Source organism: Chlorocebus sabaeus, chromosome 1 (genome assembly GCF_047675955.1).
Source record: "Chlorocebus sabaeus isolate Y175 chromosome 1, mChlSab1.0.hap1, whole genome shotgun sequence".
Classification (NCBI taxonomy): Eukaryota; Metazoa; Chordata; class Mammalia; order Primates; family Cercopithecidae; genus Chlorocebus; species Chlorocebus sabaeus.
In genome coordinates, this window is record NC_132904.1 from 66,125,303 (window position 1) to 66,145,451 (window position 20,149).

The following is a 20,149-nucleotide window of genomic DNA, read 5'->3' on the forward strand; positions in this document are numbered from 1 at the left end:
TTCTGTATTACATTCGCCTCAAATTATTTCAGTGTGTAATCTGTCTCTGGCTGGGGGTCTGATACAATTGCTCTTGCTAACTAGCATCTTTTAGCACCACATTTCACCATATATTTCATGTTCCAATTATATATGCATCATAAAGTGTATAAAAACATGCTTTCTTACACCAGTATTCATTTTTACTTGGTGTTTTTTCTGCATAGAAGGGCTGTTTTCATTTGGTCACCTGGATAGTTCCTAACAGTCTTTCAAAAACCAGCTGAATACATTTTTCTCTATGAAGTCCTTCTATAATCCCTTCTCCTATGAAGAGTGAACTGTGCATCTTCAGAGTGTCTCCCTTTGGAAATATAAAATTGTTTAATAAGTATGTATATATCTCTCTTCCCATTACACTGTGAAATTTCTGAGTCTCGTTTTTTGTTCTCTGTATTCAACATCTATGCCTTATATACATTAGGCCAACAAATAATATTTAATAAATAATTAATAAAAGATTAAATGCAGTAATTAAATTTCTTTTCTTTTTTTTCTGGAGACTGAGTCTTGCTCTGTCGTCTAGAGTTCAGTGGTGTGATCTTGGCTTACTGCAACCTCTGCCTCCCGGGTTGAAGCAAGTCTCGTGCCTCAGTCTCTGGAATAGCTGGAACTACAAGCATGCACCACCATGCTCCGCTAATTTTTATATTTTTAGTAGAGAAGGGGTTTCACCATATTGGCCAGGCTGGTAATAATTGAATTTCTTAACAGACTTGGGTAAGTGACCATGTTTGCAAAATAGTGTTCCCTCTTGGGGGCCTTCCTTATGAATCAGACAAGATCTTCCCTTGCTGGATCTGTGATTCCTCCCATGTTCTGTTCATCCTGTATGTTCTAATAGGTGCTCCTTATCACCTCTGATTCAGTACTTAACCTAATCTGTATAATACATTTATACAGATTTATAACCTAATCTGTATGATACATTTCTATCTGTTTTTTAATTAATCCAATGAATTAATCTGATTAAAAACATACCTGTCTTAGTCTATTTTCCCAGCTTTAGAATATAATACTTTAGGGTAATGATACTTTGGGACCAGTAAGTCCAATAGCCACACAGTGTGTGCTGCAGGAAATACTTAAGCAGATAAAGCATGCCATGGGAAGGAAAGAAGAAAAGGAGAGCCTGGGGATTTACAGGTGACTTAAATCAGGGAGTTTCTCAGAGTGCCTGCTCTGTGGTTTGAGGTTATGCCAATAGAAAGAAAAATAAGAAAATAGGAAAGAAAAATAAGAAAAAAAATCTGGACTCCTATAGGTGAAGTCAGAACCATCATTCTTACCTTGTTGAAGGCCAGTCTTAGGGGTTCAAAGATTCTTGTTTCTAGAAGGGATATTAATGTTAACTCCATCCAGTCATTCTCACCTAAAAAGAATTTTAGAATGTGGAAGAACCTAAGATAGGATTAAAGAGTTCTATAATAATTATAAAGAATATCCTTGTTTTAGGGAACAACAGACACTGGGACTTGCTTGAGGGTGAAGAGTGGGAGGAGGGAGAGAAGTAGAAAAAATAAGTATTGGGCACCAGGCTTAGTACCTGAGTAAGGAAATAATCTGTACAGCAAACCCCTGAGACACAAGCTTACCCATATAACAAAACTATGCATGTACCCCTGAAGCTAAAATTAAAAAATTTTAAGAAAAAAATATTTTTCTTTTAATCTCCTGCTCAATTGAATATAGTGAAAATAAATTCATATAGCATTTGAACTCATATAGTATTTATTCATATGAATAAATTCATACAGCATTATAAATTTTGTTTTAGTAACTGTAGTAAGCATTTCTCGTATACTACTGCAAGTTTATACTAACTTTATATTAATAGTCACTGTAAATTGTACACGTAATAGCATTATTACAAGTTTTAATTACTTATAAAGTTATTTTGTTTACTTTAACTGATACATCCTCAAAAATTTTTTAAAAATATGAATGCTTTTGGTTTCTGGCAATATCTAAGTTTTTTATATTTTCTTTTTATTTATTTGTTTTTTATTTATTTTACTTTATTGATAAACCAATGGAACATAATATTGTCACCTAGTTGGGAAGTAAATTACAAAGCATATGTAGTTCACTAATTATATGGTGTTGACTCCCAAATGTAGTATCTTGTGAAAAGTGATTACATGGAAGTTGCTTATACATCTCTAATGACAGGGAATCATTTAGTGATGTATAAGTCTGCCTTTTTTGAGGCAGCCATTCTCAACTTTAGACTTTCTGAGCTTAAGAATGCTTTTCTTTTTATTGAGTCAATGTCTATAACCACAACCCACATTAAACACTATGATTTCTCTTCATTGTCTTAAGCTTCCAATTTTATGTTCTTTCGAAGGCTGCTTTTTCCTTTCATTTACTTGTCAAAATATTTTTGACAAAGAAATATTATTATGTACCAGTTATTCTTCTAGATGTTTGAAATACACATTGAAGAGTAAGAACATACATATTCAATGATCTATTAAGTTTATAGTCTAATAAGACAAAATTAATCAAATAATTCCCAATACATGCATAAAATGCCAAATTGATATATGCTATGATGAACAGTTGCATGAGACAGTTTCTACTTAGGGCAGGCTTCCCTGAGAAAATGAAATTCATCTCTAAATCTGAGTCTTCCCCAAATGCTTCAAACAACTCTTGTATGACTTGACTCCTGAAGCTCTCCTTCTGTAGTCTAGTCTGAAAAATACGAGATCAGGGCCTATGTTCAGACCTCCTAGGTTCAAAATATTGCTCTATTACATTAACTTGCTAACTGTATTACTTTGAGCAATTTCCTTATTCCCCATAGTCCTCAATTTCCTGTTATAAAATTCAGACAATACTTGATAGAGTCTAATGGAGATTTAATTGAGAAAAAGCATGTGAAGTGTATAATACAGTCTCTGTAACTTCATAAGCACTAACTAAAATATTCGCTTTTATTTCTCATGATTTTGAAATCTCTGAGTCGCTTTCTCTAACTATGAACTCACCTCTCAAAAGAGGAAACTGCATTTAGTTCCTCAAGTTGAAAAATACATAGGCTTGACTCCATAACACAAGGGTGAAGACAGTGTGGTTTCAGTCTCTTCTAAGTCAAATACTCTCTTCAAAGATCCGAGACTGGTCCTCAGCTGAATGAGGTGCATTCTCGCAGCATATGAAATGAGATGGCTCCCCAGTAATCCCAATCACACCAATATAGTACTACATAGATGTCCACTCATTAATTTCCTGTGAGGTCAAGGAACTATTGTGACATTGTGAGGTTCTTCAACACAAAAGGAGCCAGTGTGTTCTATGCTGCCATTAAGAGCAGAGTAAGGAAGAAGGAATGCTTATCTAATTAAAGGAAGAAGTTCTGTTAGTGTGTTTAATGAGGCAGTCACCTGACTTTGCCCTGGATAGAAACAAACCTAGGAATGCTGCAGCAAGGATTTCTAGCTTAGCAGTCATCAAAAGTTTCTGCACACAAAATTCCAGGATTACTTACGTGGAGGAAATGAGATTTGGGGGATACCAGGTATGCTCAGAAACTGAGAAGACAAGAAATCAGACAGATACATTTTCGGAAAACACCACTAGGGTCCTATCTGTTCAGGTATAAAGTTAGTAACAAATACATATAACTTCACTTCTGCCTGGCTAGCCTGACAGATACAAGTGAGATTAAGATGCAACTATTGTGCTTCACTACAGTAACCATTTTATTATTTATATGTATCTTATAACATCATGTTTTATACCTTAAACATAGGCATAAAAATTATTAAAAAAAAAAAAATTCAGACTCCATCATTGTTTTAAGAAAGTCTGCTCCAGAGATCTGACTGGCTTGCCTTGAGCCCATAATGAAACCACAAGAGACTAAAATCTCTAACTGCAAGAAGAGGGATTCAAGCGCAAAGCAAAGGATTTATTAATGATAATTTGGTACACATTAAGTCTACTCAAACACCTGAGTGGCCAGGAATGGTAGCTCATGCCTGTAATCCCACCACTTTGGGAGGCTGAGGCAGGCGGATCACCTGAGGTCAGGAGTTTGAGACCAGCCTGGCCAACATGGTGAAACCCCATCTCTACTAAAATACAAAAAAATTAACCAGGCGTGGTGGCCCACGCTTGTTGTAATTCCCAGCTACTCAGGAGGCTGAGGCAGGAGAATCGCATGAACCCGGGAGGTAGAGGTTGCAGTGAGCCAAGATCGTGCCACTGCACTCTAGCCTGGGTGACAGAGCAAGACTCCATCTCAAAAAAAAAAAAAAAAAAAAAAAACTTGAGAAATTCAAGGAACTAGTTTCTATAATGGAGCCAGGGGAAAGTCTGGATGATCTCCAGAGTAGCCAAATACATCAGAACATCTGGATTGTCAATTCTCTCTTTACCTACCTCTGCTCCTGGCTTCACAGAACAGTCTTCAGCCTTATTTTGCGCCCACCTCATCCATATAATGCTCACCCCAGACTCATTAGTCAGCAGTCATGGAGAAGACTGGACCGAACACAAGAGCATAGTTCCTGAATCTGAGGTCTTCTTGTTGCATTTACTCCCACCCTGGGAAGGTTTTTTGGTCAAGAGAGGCTGTGGCATGGCTCAGAGCACTGATGGTCCAAACTGCTAAAAACAGTGGTTAATTTGCAAATAAGATCTCTGGGGAGACACACCAGTCATGTCAGGGTCTTCTTTTAAAGGCTAGACTTTTTTTTAAGGCAGTAGAAGCGGTCACCATGGTCTTGCACTAAGGGGTTAATAGCTGCCTAACCTTTAGACAAAATTTGTAACCAAATTGTGCCAGATTCTTGGGGAGAGCAATTCAGGGAGAAGGAAGGAAACACGGAAGAAGAATAGTGTCGGAAGACATATATCTTGGATTAGAATTTCCACAGCTTTTGTTGTTGTTGTTGTTGTTGTTGTTATTGTTGTTGCCTAATCCAGTATCACATGTTGCCTATTATCAAAAAAAAGCATCATTGTGTCTAATCTGAATTCCTCCAGGTTGATCTTGAGCCTGATTCTTTATTTCACTTTAACATTCTTATGTGTTTATTAGGGTAAGTTGTTGTCTTTTTTTCTTCATCTAATTATACCAGATGATAAGCTACTTAATCAAAGGTACTGCTAGTTACAGTTTAGTGTGAGGATACATGCTTTTCCCATAATCCACTGAGGAAATGATATATTGGCAGTTGTTGATATACAAGTCAGGAGATTAAAGAAAAGATCCACAGTGGAGATACACATTTGCTAATCATTATTATAATGACAGTATCTAAATGAGATTAAAAGAAAATGAATGCCTACAAGAGCACTGAGACTAAACGCTAACATTAGAGGTCATATGATTAAGAAGAACAAGTTAAGGACACAAATAAGTAGCACTTTTATGGTAGACGAAAAACCACTGTAGGCTAGTGAATAAAGTAATTTTTTAAAGAGAGATATAGATATAATATTTTAAAGGTATATGAAATACTGCAGATATGTCAAGGAATAAGGACTGAGACCACTGCTTTTAGAAATTGTAGCTATGATAGATTTCGACAAGAAGAGAATTATGCAATATTAATATGAAATTTGGGTAGGACTGAGTTAAAGAGGAAATGGGAGAGAAGAACTAGAAACAGTAAATATAGACAACTGTTTCAAGGAGTTATACTGCAAAATAAAGTAGAGAATTGGGAGTAATAGCGGGAAGGGAACTGGAGTCAAGAAACAATTTTAAGATGAGATAAATATTATCAAGTGCTTGTAATAATAGAGAAAGATGCAAGAGAGTGAAAATTGATAATTCAAGATGAGAGAAAAAAACTGCTGAGCCAATGGCTGCAGGTGCAAATTGGTGGAGAGTTACATTTAGGTAGAGTTACTGTGTGGCTGAACAAGCACAACAAAGTGTATGTGTGTGTTAGGGAGGAAAGGAAAGAGAAAAGAGGGAGAGAGAGAGAGAATATTTGTATTAAAAAAGTAATTAAAGGAATGGACCATAACATTAATAACGGGAAGGGGGGAATTAAGAAATAAAGAAAATGATGAAATGTGAAAAAATATTAAGATTAATTTGTTATCAATGTCCTTAAGTTGAAAGATTGTTGAATCAGGATTCAAGAGAAAATGAGCTGAAAAATAACAGGTGATTGGTGAGGAGAAAATTGCCTGAGTTTTAGATTATTAATAATTTCCATATTTTTTAAAAATACAAATTCAAAAGTATTTCCAAGGAATTAAGTAGATGAAGTAGGGTAGTCAAGATCTCTGGAAGAAAGATCAGAGTACCTAAGACTCTAATTATTCCAGTTAACTATTGTTGCATAACAAACTACTCCCAAACAATAGCTTTAAAACAATTTATTATTATCTCTTATAATGCTATAGGTTTACTGAGATCATTTGGGCATTTCTCACTTGGGATATCTCTCTCATGTGGCTATCATCAGATATTTTATGCATGTGTAGTCATCACTCGGCTTGACTAGTATTGATGCTGTTAACCAGGAGCTCAGCCAAAGCTGTCAACCACATGACCTCTCCATATGGCTTTAGATTATCACAGCATGATGTCTGTCTTCTAGAGTATCCAAAAAGTACATGTTCAAAGACACCAATGACAAAGCTGTAAGATTTCTTATATCCTTGCCTCAAATATCCCCAAATGTCACATCTATTTTTCAAAAACATTGCTAAGGACAGACCAGAAAAATAGGGAAAGAAAATTGATTTTACTTATTAGAAGAATGGTGAGGTAATATTGCAGAAAAGTGTATGTGATGCAAGATGTTGTCTTGCCATCTTTGAAAAATAACACCTACAACATTCTGTCCTCTGGCCATAATACACATATCCTCATACATACAAAATGCATTCACCTCTTCCTGAAGACCCCAACGTCTCATTCTCATTATGGGATTAGTTCAAAGCCCAGAATCTCAGCCTGAAAATCAGGACAAAGTATGAATAAGACCCCTTGGATTCAGTTCCTTTTGTACAGCTCCATGAGTGCAGCTTCTCTCAATCTGAAGATTTGTGAGGTAAATCAAATGAGTTGTCTGTCTCCTTTACAGCCAACATACATTTGTGATACAGAGATAGAATAACTGCAATAGATACTCACATGTGAAATAGTGGCAAAGGCGTATAACAGCCACTTGTCTATTTTAATTCTAAAGTACAGCCAGAAAAACACCACCACTTTCCTAATAAGGACCCAATCCTGCTCCTCCTCCCTGGGAGTAATTCTCCATGGCTTGACTACAACCATGGGGAAATTAATTCTATATTCTATGTCATCTTTCTTTCTTTTTTTTTTTTTTTTTTTGTAAAAAATGACTTGTATATACATGTGAGTAGCTTTCTCAGCCTGCTTCCTGCTTAATAAAGGTAAAAATCTAAGGACTTCTTTTTATTTTGCAATGACTATGTCATTTTCCACCAAAGCTCATGGTGCTTGTAACTGCACATTTTTCTTAAAATCTGAGTTCTCTATAAAAATTTGAGTTTATTAGACAAAAGTCATATCCACATATACCTTTTAGATTTTTACTTTTCTGATTTGGTCTGAGAGTTACAGTACTCTGAAAAAAAATTCTAAAGATTCTTAGAAGCTTCTTTAATTGGAAACCTCTATAAGATGCAAACTTAAATATTTCTCTATTGTTAGCAAAGGATCTTACAGCCTTTTTCTGGAGATGACACTACACCCTGGGACCATTTTTCACTGTGAGAATTTTTTGTCATTTGGAGAAGCCAGGGGTGGAGAGAGTTAATTTTTTATTTGAACCTAGCCAGATATGTCACCTTTGTATTTACTCTAAATGTTGTTTGAACCTTAAACAATTTAATTTATTACTTCATATTTCTTTATAAGTACATTACCAGATGTAGCATAAAAATAGTGTTGGTACTTCCAGTACTTTGCTTTAAAATCTCCTTAGCCAAACACATATGTTTATTAAGTATACTTTACAATTTTTCATATTATTGCTACAGATGTCTGAAGTCTCAATTGGACTGAATATCCAAGATGGCTTACTGACATAGCTAGCTGTTGTTAGCTGTTGGCTGGGATCTCCACTGGGGCTACCCACTAGAATATTTAAATATGATTTCCAAATTGTTTATGAACATTTAAGAATTCCAAAACTTAGAAGATAGCATGTTGATCATATATAACTAGACAGATTAGTCTTATAAAGAGGTTAAAAGACATAAGTAAAATCCTCACAATTTGGGATACCTTTGTAGGACACTTTCCAGATGAGATTCAGTAAAGATAGAGCAAATAATTACCTTCTTTTAAGAATCCTTCAGGAAAATAAATCTTCTAAGAGACAGTGGTTCTCAAACTTTAGTGGTCATCACAGTCCCCTGGGGAACTTGGTAAAAATGCAAATGCAAAAATGCAAGTAAGCTCTATCCTACTTTAATGGGCTTACTATATATTCTTCAACAGTTCTGGTGATTCTGATAGCTAAGAAATCTTATCTGAAAATGAGATATAAATTTCCCTCTGATCCTTTTATACATGAAATTTTTCTTCAACTTTTATTTGGCTTCTCTAGCTATTCATTTTGTCTCACTGTTTCCTATAACACATAGTGGATTTACAGGATTTCATATACATTTAAGTCAAAGTTGTAAGGATTCCAGCTTTTAAAAAATAAGAAATACTAGAAAATCAATATAATTACCTGATTTCTTTCCCAAGCTGTCAGCTTCATGTCACTGGTTCCCTTTAGAGAAAAAGAGGAGGATGATTTTGTCTCAAATCTGCTTGGTCTTCACTCCATAGATGATAGGATTGAGTGCAGGGGGGATAGCTACGTAGAGGTTGGCAAATAGTATGTGGAAGGAATGAGGAATATTGTGACCAAAACGGTGGGCAAGGATGGAGAATATGGCTGGTGTGTAGAATGTAAGAATGACACAAATGTGGGAACCAGATGTGCTGAGGGCTTTCTGGCGGGTATCTAAGGATGGAAGGTTAAAGATAGCATGAAGAATAAGAGTGTAGGAGATGCCAGTGAGAATCAGGTCTGATATGACAGTCATTATAGGCACAGCAAAGCCATACCAGATGTTGATGGAGATGTCCGCACAGGCAAGCTGGGCAATGCCTATGTGCTCACAGTATGTGTTGGGAATGATGAGTGTTTTACAGAAAGGTAGTCGCTTTAACAGGAACACACATGGGAAGAAAAAGCTCCTGCTGCTAATACCCACCACAATCTTAGTAATAATTTCATGAGTGACAATAGTGGTGTATCTTAGAGGGAAGCAAATAGCAACATAATGATCAAACGCCATGGCCAGAAGGATGGCAGAATCCATGGCAAAGCTGTAGTGGAGAAAAAACATCTAAGTAAGACATCCAGGAAAGGTGATTTCCTGAGGACCCAGCCAGAAGATGCTAAATGTTTTTGGTAAACATGTATTAGACATCATGAGATCTGTAGTAGCTAGCATGGAAAGGAAAAAGAACATGGGTTCATGGAGGCTCTGCTCCATAGAAATTAGGTAGAGAAGGACGCTATTGCCTGCAAGTGCCACAACGTAAGTAATAAAGAAGGGAATCCCTATCCAGATGTGAAAATGCTCCAGCCCTGGAATCCCCAGTAGGATGAATGGGCCTGGATTGAAGCTGCTCAAGTTGAATGTTGTCATTATAGTCATCAATTAGATGTGTCTAGTGAACTGAAAATAAAAGTTGTATGGCTGATTGTTACTGTGATCTACAAAAATCTGCCTCTGATCGGAAGGACCCTTCTCCAATATTATCCCCTCACTTTCAGTTCTAGGAAATGACAACTTATCCCTCTTCTCTTCTCTTTACAATAAAGATCTGTCAAATTTTCAGTTATAATTTTAAGCCATAATAAAAATGTTATTGCAATATTTCGCAGAAATACGTCATATAATTTAAACCAGTCTTGTCTAACTCTCAGCAACCCGGCAAGTTTTCTAAGAAAACATATGCATAAAATAACATTAGGCAGAGAAACATTGTTACTAGTCAGAGATTTGAAGCAAAACTCATTGTGAAATCTCCTGTTCCTGGGAAACTGAAATAACAACTCTAGAGGATCACAAGGGGTTTAACAAAAGCAGGCTCAGTTTCTAAAACCTAAGTAGACAACGCTGTCTCTTACTTCCTTGCTTCTCCCCCAACCACTAAAACATCTGCCTGGGTTGCCATTACTCTTACAGAAAAGCTCACCAACATAAAGAGGAAATGGAGAACATTCCTCCATGAAAAGGTTTAGGTGGTTTAATCTGCCCCTTCAGACATTCCTAGGTTGGAGAAATTTTCAAGAAAAGACAGCCCCCAATAATTTACTATGTCAGATTTGTCTCATGAAAAGAAGGTAGAAGCCTCCTCTTATCCAACAAAGAAGGCATATATCAGCAGGGGAAGCCCACTCTCCTGGCAGTATTGTGCAATAGCATTCTTATCCCTGCTTAATCCGTTTAATGATTCCTTTTTTGAGACTTCATAGAAACAGTTGAATCTTTTTTCCAAAACTCTTCTATTTCATGACATGATAGATGACTCTTTTCCTCCAACCTCAGTATTCACTCTTTTTTTTTTTCTATCTGTCCTTCGAGGGTTGGAATTCCACAGTGCTCTATCCACGCATCCATGCCTGCTGCTTTCTTGGCGGAAAAACTGTACCTGGAAGATTTCCACAAATGTCATGGTTTGAACTGTGGCCCCTATGTTGAAGATTATGAAGTGTATAATTTTAAAAAAATTCCTCTTGGCCGGGCGCGGTGGCTCACGCCTGTAATCCCAGCACTTTGGGAGGCCTAGGCGGGCGGATCACGAGGTCAGGAGATCGAGACCATCCTCGTGAACACGGTGAAACCCCGTCTCTACTAAAAATATAAAAAATTAGCCGGGCGTGGTGGCGGGTGCCTGTAGTCCCAGCTACTCGGAAGGTCGAGGCAAGAGAATGGCGTGAACCCCGGAGATGGAGCTTGCAGTAAGCCGAGATCGCGCCACTGCACTCCAGTCTGGGTGACAGAGCGAGACTCCATCTCAAAACAAACAAACAAAAAATTCATCTCTTCTCAGTTTAAAAATCAGTTATCTGATCAGCTAGTTCAACCATTATGGAAAACAGTATGGCGATTCCTCAAGGATCTAGAACTAGATGTACCATATGACCCAGCCATCCCATTACTGGGTATATACCCAAAGGATTATAAATCATGCTGCTATAAAGACACATGCACACGTATGTTTATTGCAGCACTATTCACAATAGCAAAGACTTGGAATCAACCCAAATGTCCATCAGTGACAGACTGGATTAAGAAAATGTGGCACATATACACCATGGAATACTATGCAGCCATAAAAAAGGATGAGTTTGTGTCCTTTGTAGGGACATGGATGCAGCTGGAAACCATCATTCTTAGTAAACTATCACAAGAACAGAAAACCAAACACCGCATGTTCTCACTCATAGGTGGGAACTGAACCATGAGATCACTTGGATTCGGGAAGGGGAACATCACACACTGGGGCCTATCATGGGGAGGGGGGAGGGGGGAGGGATGGCATTGGGAGTTATACCTGATGTAAATGATGAGTTGATGGGTGCTGACGAGTTGATGGGTGTAGCACACCAACATGGCACAAGTATACATATGTAACAAACCTGCACGTTATGCACATGTACCCTAGAACTTAAAGTATAATAACAATAATTTTTTTAAAAAATTAGTTATCTTATGCTTGTAATCTTTACTTAGAAATCCTACAGGTGCATCCAAGTCAGTATGTTCCAAACTATCCCATTTGTCTTTCTATTGCCCCAGACCATTTCTCGTACAATGGTTTTCAACTCAACAAATGGCAATACAACACAATCAATTTCTCAATCTAGAAACCTTGAAGCTACCTAAATTAAATCTTTCTCACACATAATCATCATCCTCATCTTCTAAATAATTATTGTATTATAAGTAAGTATTCAATTAGTAAATATTCATGTTACATCCACTTATTGCTACTCCTACAATGACTGCTCTATCCTACATACCACCAATTCTCATCAAGACCCCTGCATATTTTTTCTAACTTAAATGCATTCATTTTGCTTGAGCAATTAAAAGTTGATAAAGGAAACAAATTATATACATATAATGAAAAGAATATTTTAAAAATATTTTCTAATGTACTTTTTGTGATTTTCCTGCTATTAAAGCTGACCTCAGAAGTACAAGATTATTTCTCCTGGAGAAGGAAAGATGTGATATAGGGTGTATCCCAAATTAAGAGAAACAGAAAGTGGAAAGCCTGTCACTTCCAGATAGAACAAAATGGCAAAGCTGGTAGTCAGCAGCAGTGGATTTTGTCTGTGCTAAAGTCTAGATAAGGTTCATTTCACTACCAATGGATTCAATTACAGAAGAGGTCAATGCATAGAGAAGCCTCAATTAAGGTTTATCATACCAGATCTAAGATATTCTATTCAGTATCACAAAATTGTACATAAGCTGTCCCACATCCCATGTCCCCTATTACATATACATATAGATATATCTGGGGAAAAAAAAAAGTCAAAATGGAAATTGGAAGGATAACTGTTACACAGAGATAATAATTAAATAGGAGACAATAAATCCCATTTTAAAAGTATCATAATTAGAAACCAATTCAAATAAAAAATGTATGATTCCATTAATATTTAAAGTATTCTTACAAATCACTTAGGTGAAGCCCTTGAGTCAAGTAGAAAAATTGGCAATGCATACAAACAACCATATAAAAGTTTATATAAAATAAATTTGTATAAAATAAATTTTGCAATTTATATAAAAATAAATTCTAATATTTAGTACATATATAGAATATTCTAAATATCTTAAATAAATTCCATATAAAACATGAATAAAGGATATTATTTACCAGATTAGCAAATATTTTTAAAGATCGATGATCTCATTGATGATATCCAATTCTATCCTACGTACTATCAACTCTCTAATTCTGTGAAGGGTCTGAGGAATTAAGAACTGTTATAGCTATTTTAGAAGGGTTTACTATAAAATACTCTTAGAGTTTAATTTGACAATACGCATCAAAATATAAAATGAGTATATCCATTGTCACAGAAGTTCCAAATGTAGAAATGCTTCCAAAGATAGTTATGCAAATAGAAAGGGTATGTAAATAGCCATTGCTGCAATCTTTGAAATAGAAAATTTGAGTAAAATTATAATGTGGATAATAAAAAATTGAAAAGTTGGCATCCATTTAAATTTTAGTAGGGGAATGATTTTAAAATTTACAGTATATTTCTATAATAAAATACTTCCCCTTTTAAAAGAATGACATAAACCTATGTGTATAGAAATCAAAAGATGCCAAAATATATTTGTTAAATAAAAAGAGACAAATTAGTGCAGTGCTAGTATTTGTTATTAGTGTTGATTTGTTGTTTATGTTTTTATTTGCATTTAAAGGCCTAGAACAATATGCATCAACTATTCCAAGTATATTTATAGAGTTTAAATTTTTTGTAACTTTAATATATACAGTATATAATTTAACATTTAACTTCATATATATGTAATTTATTTGTTTAAAAAATAAGCTTTTGTTTAAAAAACTTTGAGATTCTTCACAGATTTACATTGACATTCTTCACAGAATTAGAAAAACATTACTTTAAAATTTACAGAAAACCAAAAAAGAGCCCATATAGTTAAGACAATCCTAAGCAAAAAGAACAAAGCTAGAGGCACCAGGCTACCCATCTTCAAACTATACTACAAGACTACAGTAACAAAAACAGTATGATACTTGTACAAAAACAGACACATAGACCAATGGAACAGAATAGAGATCTCAGAAATATGACCACACATCTACAACCATCTGATCTTCAACAAACCTGACAAGAACAAGCAATGGGGAAAGAATTCTGTATTTAATAACGGTGCTGGGAAAGCTGGCTAGCCATATGCAGAAAATCGAAACTGGACCACTTCCTTATACCTAATACAGAAATTAACCCAAGATGGATTAAAGATTTAAACGTAAAACCCAAAACTATAAAAACCTTAGAAGAAAATATAGGCAATACTATGCAGGACATAGGCACAGGCAAAGATTTCATGACAAAAACATCAAAAGCAATTGTAACAAAAGCACAAAAGCAAAAATTGACAAATGAGATCTAATTAAACCAAAGAGCTTCTGCACAACAAAAGAAGCTATCATCAGAGTGAAGAGATAACCTACAGAATGGGAGAAAAATTTTGCAATTGGACAAAGGTCTAATAGTCAGAATCTACAAGGAACTTAAACAAATTTCCAAAAATAAATAAAACAACTCCATTAAAAAGTGCACAAAGGACATGAACAGTCACTTCTCAAAAGAAGACATTTATACAACCAACAAACAAATGAAAAAAAGTTCAACATCACTGATCACTGGAGAAATGCGAATCAAAACCTCAATGAGATACCATCTCACGCCAGTCAGAATAGTGATTATTAAAATGTCAAGGAGCAACAGATGCTGGCAAGGCTGTGGAGAAATAGGAATGCTTTTACATTGTTGTTGGAAATGTAAATTAGTTCAACCATTGTGGGAGACTGTGTGGAATTCCTCAAAGACCTAGAACCAGAAATATCATTTGACCCAGCAATCCTGTTACTGGGATTAATCCTTCTATTATAAAGATATACACACTCATATGTTCACTGCGGCACTATTCACAATAGCAAAGACAAGGAATTAGTCCAAATGTCCATTGATGATAGACTGCATAAAGAAAATGTGGTACATATACACCATGGAATATTATGCAGCCATAAAAAGGAGTGAGATCATGTCCTTTGCAGGGACATGGATGGAGTTGGAAACCATTATCCTCAACAAACTAACACAGCAACAGAAAAGTAAACACCTCATGTTCTCACTTATAAGTGGAAGCTGAACAATGAGAACATATGGACACAGGGACCTGTTGGGGAGTTGGGTAAGAGGAGTGGTAGCATTAGGAAAATAGCTAAGCCATGTGGTACTTAACACTTATGTGATAGGTTGATAAGTGCAGCAAACCACCATGGCACATATTTACATATGTAACAAACCTGCACATTCTCCACATGTATCTCAGAATTTGAAATTAAATTAAATTAAATTAAATTTAAAAACAAAGCAAAACAAAAAAGTTGAAATGGAAAAATTAAATAAGTAAAAACATTACAAATTTCTAAAAATAAAAAATGACCATTTGTTAAAATATTAATAATTACTGATATGTCATTTTATTACATTATATATGTAATGCAACATTAATCAAAATCCACCTAGAATTTAAATTTAACTGGTAACACAATTTTAGAATATATTTTCATATACATATATATTTAAATAAAAGTTAAAATATGTAAGAAAATATTTTTAATGATATTGAAGAAGATCATCCCTTTTATGTGTTGAAGATAAATGGCATAATTAATTTAAATATATTTATTAAATGCATAAATACATAAAATTAATTAAAAATATATATAACATAGCTTATTGCTGACTCAAGAATAAATACGTATCAAGATGGCTGACTATGCCCAGCACTGGCTCCGTCCACAAAGAAAGACGAAAATATAGAAATAACCACACATTGAAGAGAGCATCAAAGGGAAAAACTGTACCACAATCAGCAAGAAAGGGACAAAGACCCCTGAGACACAGAACTCAAGATGGCACCTTAAAAGGGAAAGCAAAGCAGCGAACCAGGATAGGCTTAGAGACAAGAGGGACTAACCATTGCAGGGAAAAGGTAAGTGAAAGATTCCCAGCAGATCACAATACAGATGTCTGCAATCCTAGCTACAGGAGAGCCTAGAATAGACTGCTGTCTAGACTCCATGTGACTGCATCATCCCAGAGAGGGAAGTTACACTGGATCTCCCCAGATGTGACTGGGTGAATGAACAATAACAACAACAAAAAGACTCAACTCTGTGCTGCCTACAAGAATCTTACCTCACATGTAAAGACACACATAAACTGAACAAAACAGAAAACTCAGAAGTAAATGCATATTTACAGCCAACTGACTTGTGACAAAGGTACCAAGAGCATACACTGGAGAAAGAACACCTCTTCAATAAATGATACTGGGAAAACTGGATATCCACATGCAGAAGAATAAAACTTGACCCCTATTTTTCACCATGTATATAAATCTACTCAAAATGGATTAAAGACTTAAATGTATTAAGACCCAAAGCTATAAAACTACTAGGTGAAAATATAAGGGAAGTGCTCCAGGATACTGGTTTAGGCAAAGAATTTAAGGGTAAAACTACAAAGGCACAGGTATCAGAAAGAAACACAGACAGCTGGGACTTTATTAAACTAAAAAGCTTCTGCACAGCAAAAATAGAGGGAAGAAACAACCTGTAAAACGGGAAAATTTATTTGCAAATTATTCATCTGACAAGGGACAATATACACAAACAACTTAATGGTAAAATAATAAAACAACTTAATGGTAAAATAATAAACAACTTAATGGTAAAATAATAAAACAGCTTAATGGTAACAACTTAATGGTAAAATAATAGCTTAATGGTAAAATAATAAATAACATGTATAAATGGGCAAAAGATCTGAATAAACATTTCTCAAAAGAAGATACACAAATAATCAACAAGTCCCCTGTAAGTGATTTTCTAAACAGGTGGGGGAACAATCTCTCTTCAAACAAAAGGGGGCAAGACCCCTCCCAAACAAATGCCAAATAAAACATAACTTAAACCAAATTTGGAAGTTCTGTCCAAGACTCTCTGTGGGTAGAACAGGCAGCCTGTGGAGCCCAACGTGTGTATCTCATGCCACAGTTGCAGAGACTGGTGTTTCTCCCTAAGTTGAATTAGCCTTGAATTTCCACTTTTTTGTTTTTTGTTTTTGTTTTTGTTTTGAGACAGGGTCTCACTCTGTAACTTAGGCTAGAGTACAGTGGAACACTCATAGCTCACTGTACCCTCAAACTCCTAGCCTCAAGTGATCCTTCCACCTCAGTGAGTAGCTAGAACAGCAAGTGTGTCCCATTATACCCAGCTAACTTTTAAAAAAAATTTACAGAGAAAGTGTCTCTCTATGTTGCCCAGGTTAGTCTTGAACTCCTATCCTCAAGCAATCCTTCCTCCTCAGCCTCCCAAATGGCTGGGATTACAGGTGTGAGCCACCACACCCAGCTGCATCCTACTTCTGACACCACATACACCAAAGTCAAAATTGAAATGTAGAAATGAATCTCTAAATGTAACATTTTATTTGAGAAGAAAGAATTGCAATCTGAGGCGTACACACAAATTGCATGGTCTTTATTACGTCTGAAGAACAAAGAACAGGTTAAGATTTTTTTTAAAAAAACCCACCTCTAATAATATAAAGGCCTAGAATGCAATTCCTTTTTTCCCCTAGGAATGCCAAGTTGCCAAAGTCAAAGAAGGGAGTCTCAGGGATGATATCCGGTGTTTCTAACACTAGCCAGGTTATAGCACCCTAACACTATGAGAGAAAGAAACGAAAGCCACAAGTTCATGTTGGAATTTTCAGTGTTCAAGTTGACACTTTTGTTGAGGTTATTCTTAAGTATTTTGCTTTTGATGCTGTTGTAACTAGAATTTTTAAGGCTATTTTTATTATTTATTTTTTGTGTTCAACAATACAATTGACTTTGTATCCTGTTACTGTACGGAACTTATTTATTATTCCTAATAACTTTTAGTAAATTTCTTATAATCTTCTGAACCTAAGATCATATCAAGAGCAAATAAAATAATTGTACTTTTTTTCTTTCAAAAAAAACATTATGGCCTGATACGGTGGCTCATGCCTGTAATGCCAGCACTTTGAGAGGCCAAGGTGGGCAGATCACTTGAGGTCAAGACAAGTGAACTTGAGAGTTTGAGACAAGCCTGGTCAACGTGTAGAAACCTGTCTCTACTAAATATGCAAAAAAAATTAGCTGAGTGTGGTGGCAGTCACCTGTAGTTCCAGCTACTCTGGAGACTGAAGCAGAAGAATCACTTGAACCCAGGGGGTGGCAGTTGCAGTGAACCAAGAACGCCTCATTGCACTCCAGCCTGAGTGACAAAGTGAGACTCCACCTTAAAAAAAAAAAAAGATTAAAAAGAAAAAAAAGCCAACAAGTATATGAAAAAAATCCTCAACATGATTAATCATAAGGGACATGCAAATCAAAACTACAATGAGGTATAATCTTACCCCAGTTCGAATGGCTATTATCAAAAAATCAAAAATAACAAATGCTGGTGAAGATGTTGGTAAGACTGTAAATTAATATAGCCATTATAGAAAACTGTGGAGGGTCCTCAAAAAACTAAAAATAGAACTATCATATGATTGAGTAATCTCACTACTGGGTATTTATCCAAAGGAAAGGAAATCAGTATATCGAAGAGACATTTGCACCCTCATGTTTATTGCAGCACTGTTCATAATAGCCAAGATAGGTAATCAACCTAAGTGCCTAACAACAAAGATTTTTAAAATTGTGTATGTATGTACAATGAAATACTATTCAATCATAAAAAAATGAAATCTTGTCATTTATGGCAACATGGGTGAACCTGCACATTACTATGTTAAGTAAAATAAGTTAGGCATAAAAAGGTAAATCCTGCATGTTCTCGTCCACATGTGGCAGCTAAGCACAAAGAGCTCACAGAAGCAGAGAGTAGAATTATGGTTATCAGAAACTGGGAAGAGCAGATAAAGGAAAGGGAAGATAAGGAGAGACTGGTTAAAAGTTACAAAATTACAGCTAGATAAAAGGAATAAATGCTAGAGTCCTACATCACTGTAGGGTGAATATATTAACAATAATTTATTGTACAGTTGAAAAAGCTAGAAGAGAGGATTTTGAATGTTTCCTACAAACGTGAATTTTAAATATTTAAGGTTCTAGATACTCTAATCACCCGGATTACATCATTATACATTGTATCAGAATATTATTATTCTGTACTCATAAATAGTATTATACAATTATTGTGCCAACTAAAAAATGAGAAAACAATATGTTGTACATCTTAAATATATAATAAAAGTATCATTACTCTAAAAATGTGAATAAGAAGCATTAGATTATAATAGCAGATTCAATATGGAGAACCAAAAAAAAAATGAGTCCATGTAAACATTTAGTAAGAAATGCTGGAAGATGATTAAAGGTTATAGCACCCTAACACTATCAGAGAAAGAAATGAAAGCCACAAGTTCATTAAAGAAGGTGAAGTGTGAAAAAAAGAATAAATATACTCAAAGAGCAAAATATATAGCTCCAAAATTGGCTGTAATTTTTATCATACTGTAGTAATTGAAAGAATCAAAATTAAATTGTAAAAATTTAAAAGTAATGGATTATTCTACAAATAGCATAGAAATAATTCAGTATTGTTTATAGAAAAAATGTAGCTAGATCCATAGTTTATGCTAAATACCATAAAATTCCTCATGAATCAAAAAAACATGTAAATCAAATCACAAGAAAACTTTCACATTGTATTAAAAAAGAGTATCTATCTGAGAGCTATATGAGGATAAGGTTTTTAAGAAATATGTTGAGGTAAATAAATAAGTAACAAATGCTAAGTTAGGTAGAAAGGCAGAACTGTAAATATAGACTGAAAAAAAGCCCGAATTATCACACTAAATGGCATTACTTCAAAAATTAATAGAAGCTGCATAAGATGCAAAATTATAATCTTAATCACATTACTGATTTAATAATAAATAATATAAATATACTAAATACCAAAAATGGAAATCAATTGTTTTAAAAAGAAAAAAGTGTCAATTGTAATTAGTGGAATTGAAGCTCTAATGTCACAAGTAAATTACATAAACACAATGACTAAAATTCAGATAAAAAGACAAAAATATAATTTCTAATAATGAAAAATATATTTTCTAACGATGGTATTTTACAAAGCAATTTTAATGTTTTAACAATTGAATTAAAGTTAGTGATATTAAGGAAACTTAAAAATAACAAATATAATTTATGAATAATAAGAAAACCTAAATAGACCTATATATGAAACAAAAAGAAA

The 20,149-nt window shown here is 34.9% G+C and overlaps 1 protein-coding gene across 1 annotated transcript; it reads right to left on the reverse strand.

Annotated features, from left to right (window-relative positions):
• Positions 1–8,757: 8,757 nt before the first annotated feature.
• LOC103247878 (olfactory receptor 52H1) lies at positions 8,758–9,951 on the reverse strand. Its single transcript, XM_008019872.3, is given in 1 exon segment — positions 8,758–9,951. A coding segment is annotated over 1 exon segment (951 nt). The 5' UTR covers positions 9,709–9,951.
• Between the last annotated feature and the right edge of the window lie 10,198 nt (positions 9,952–20,149).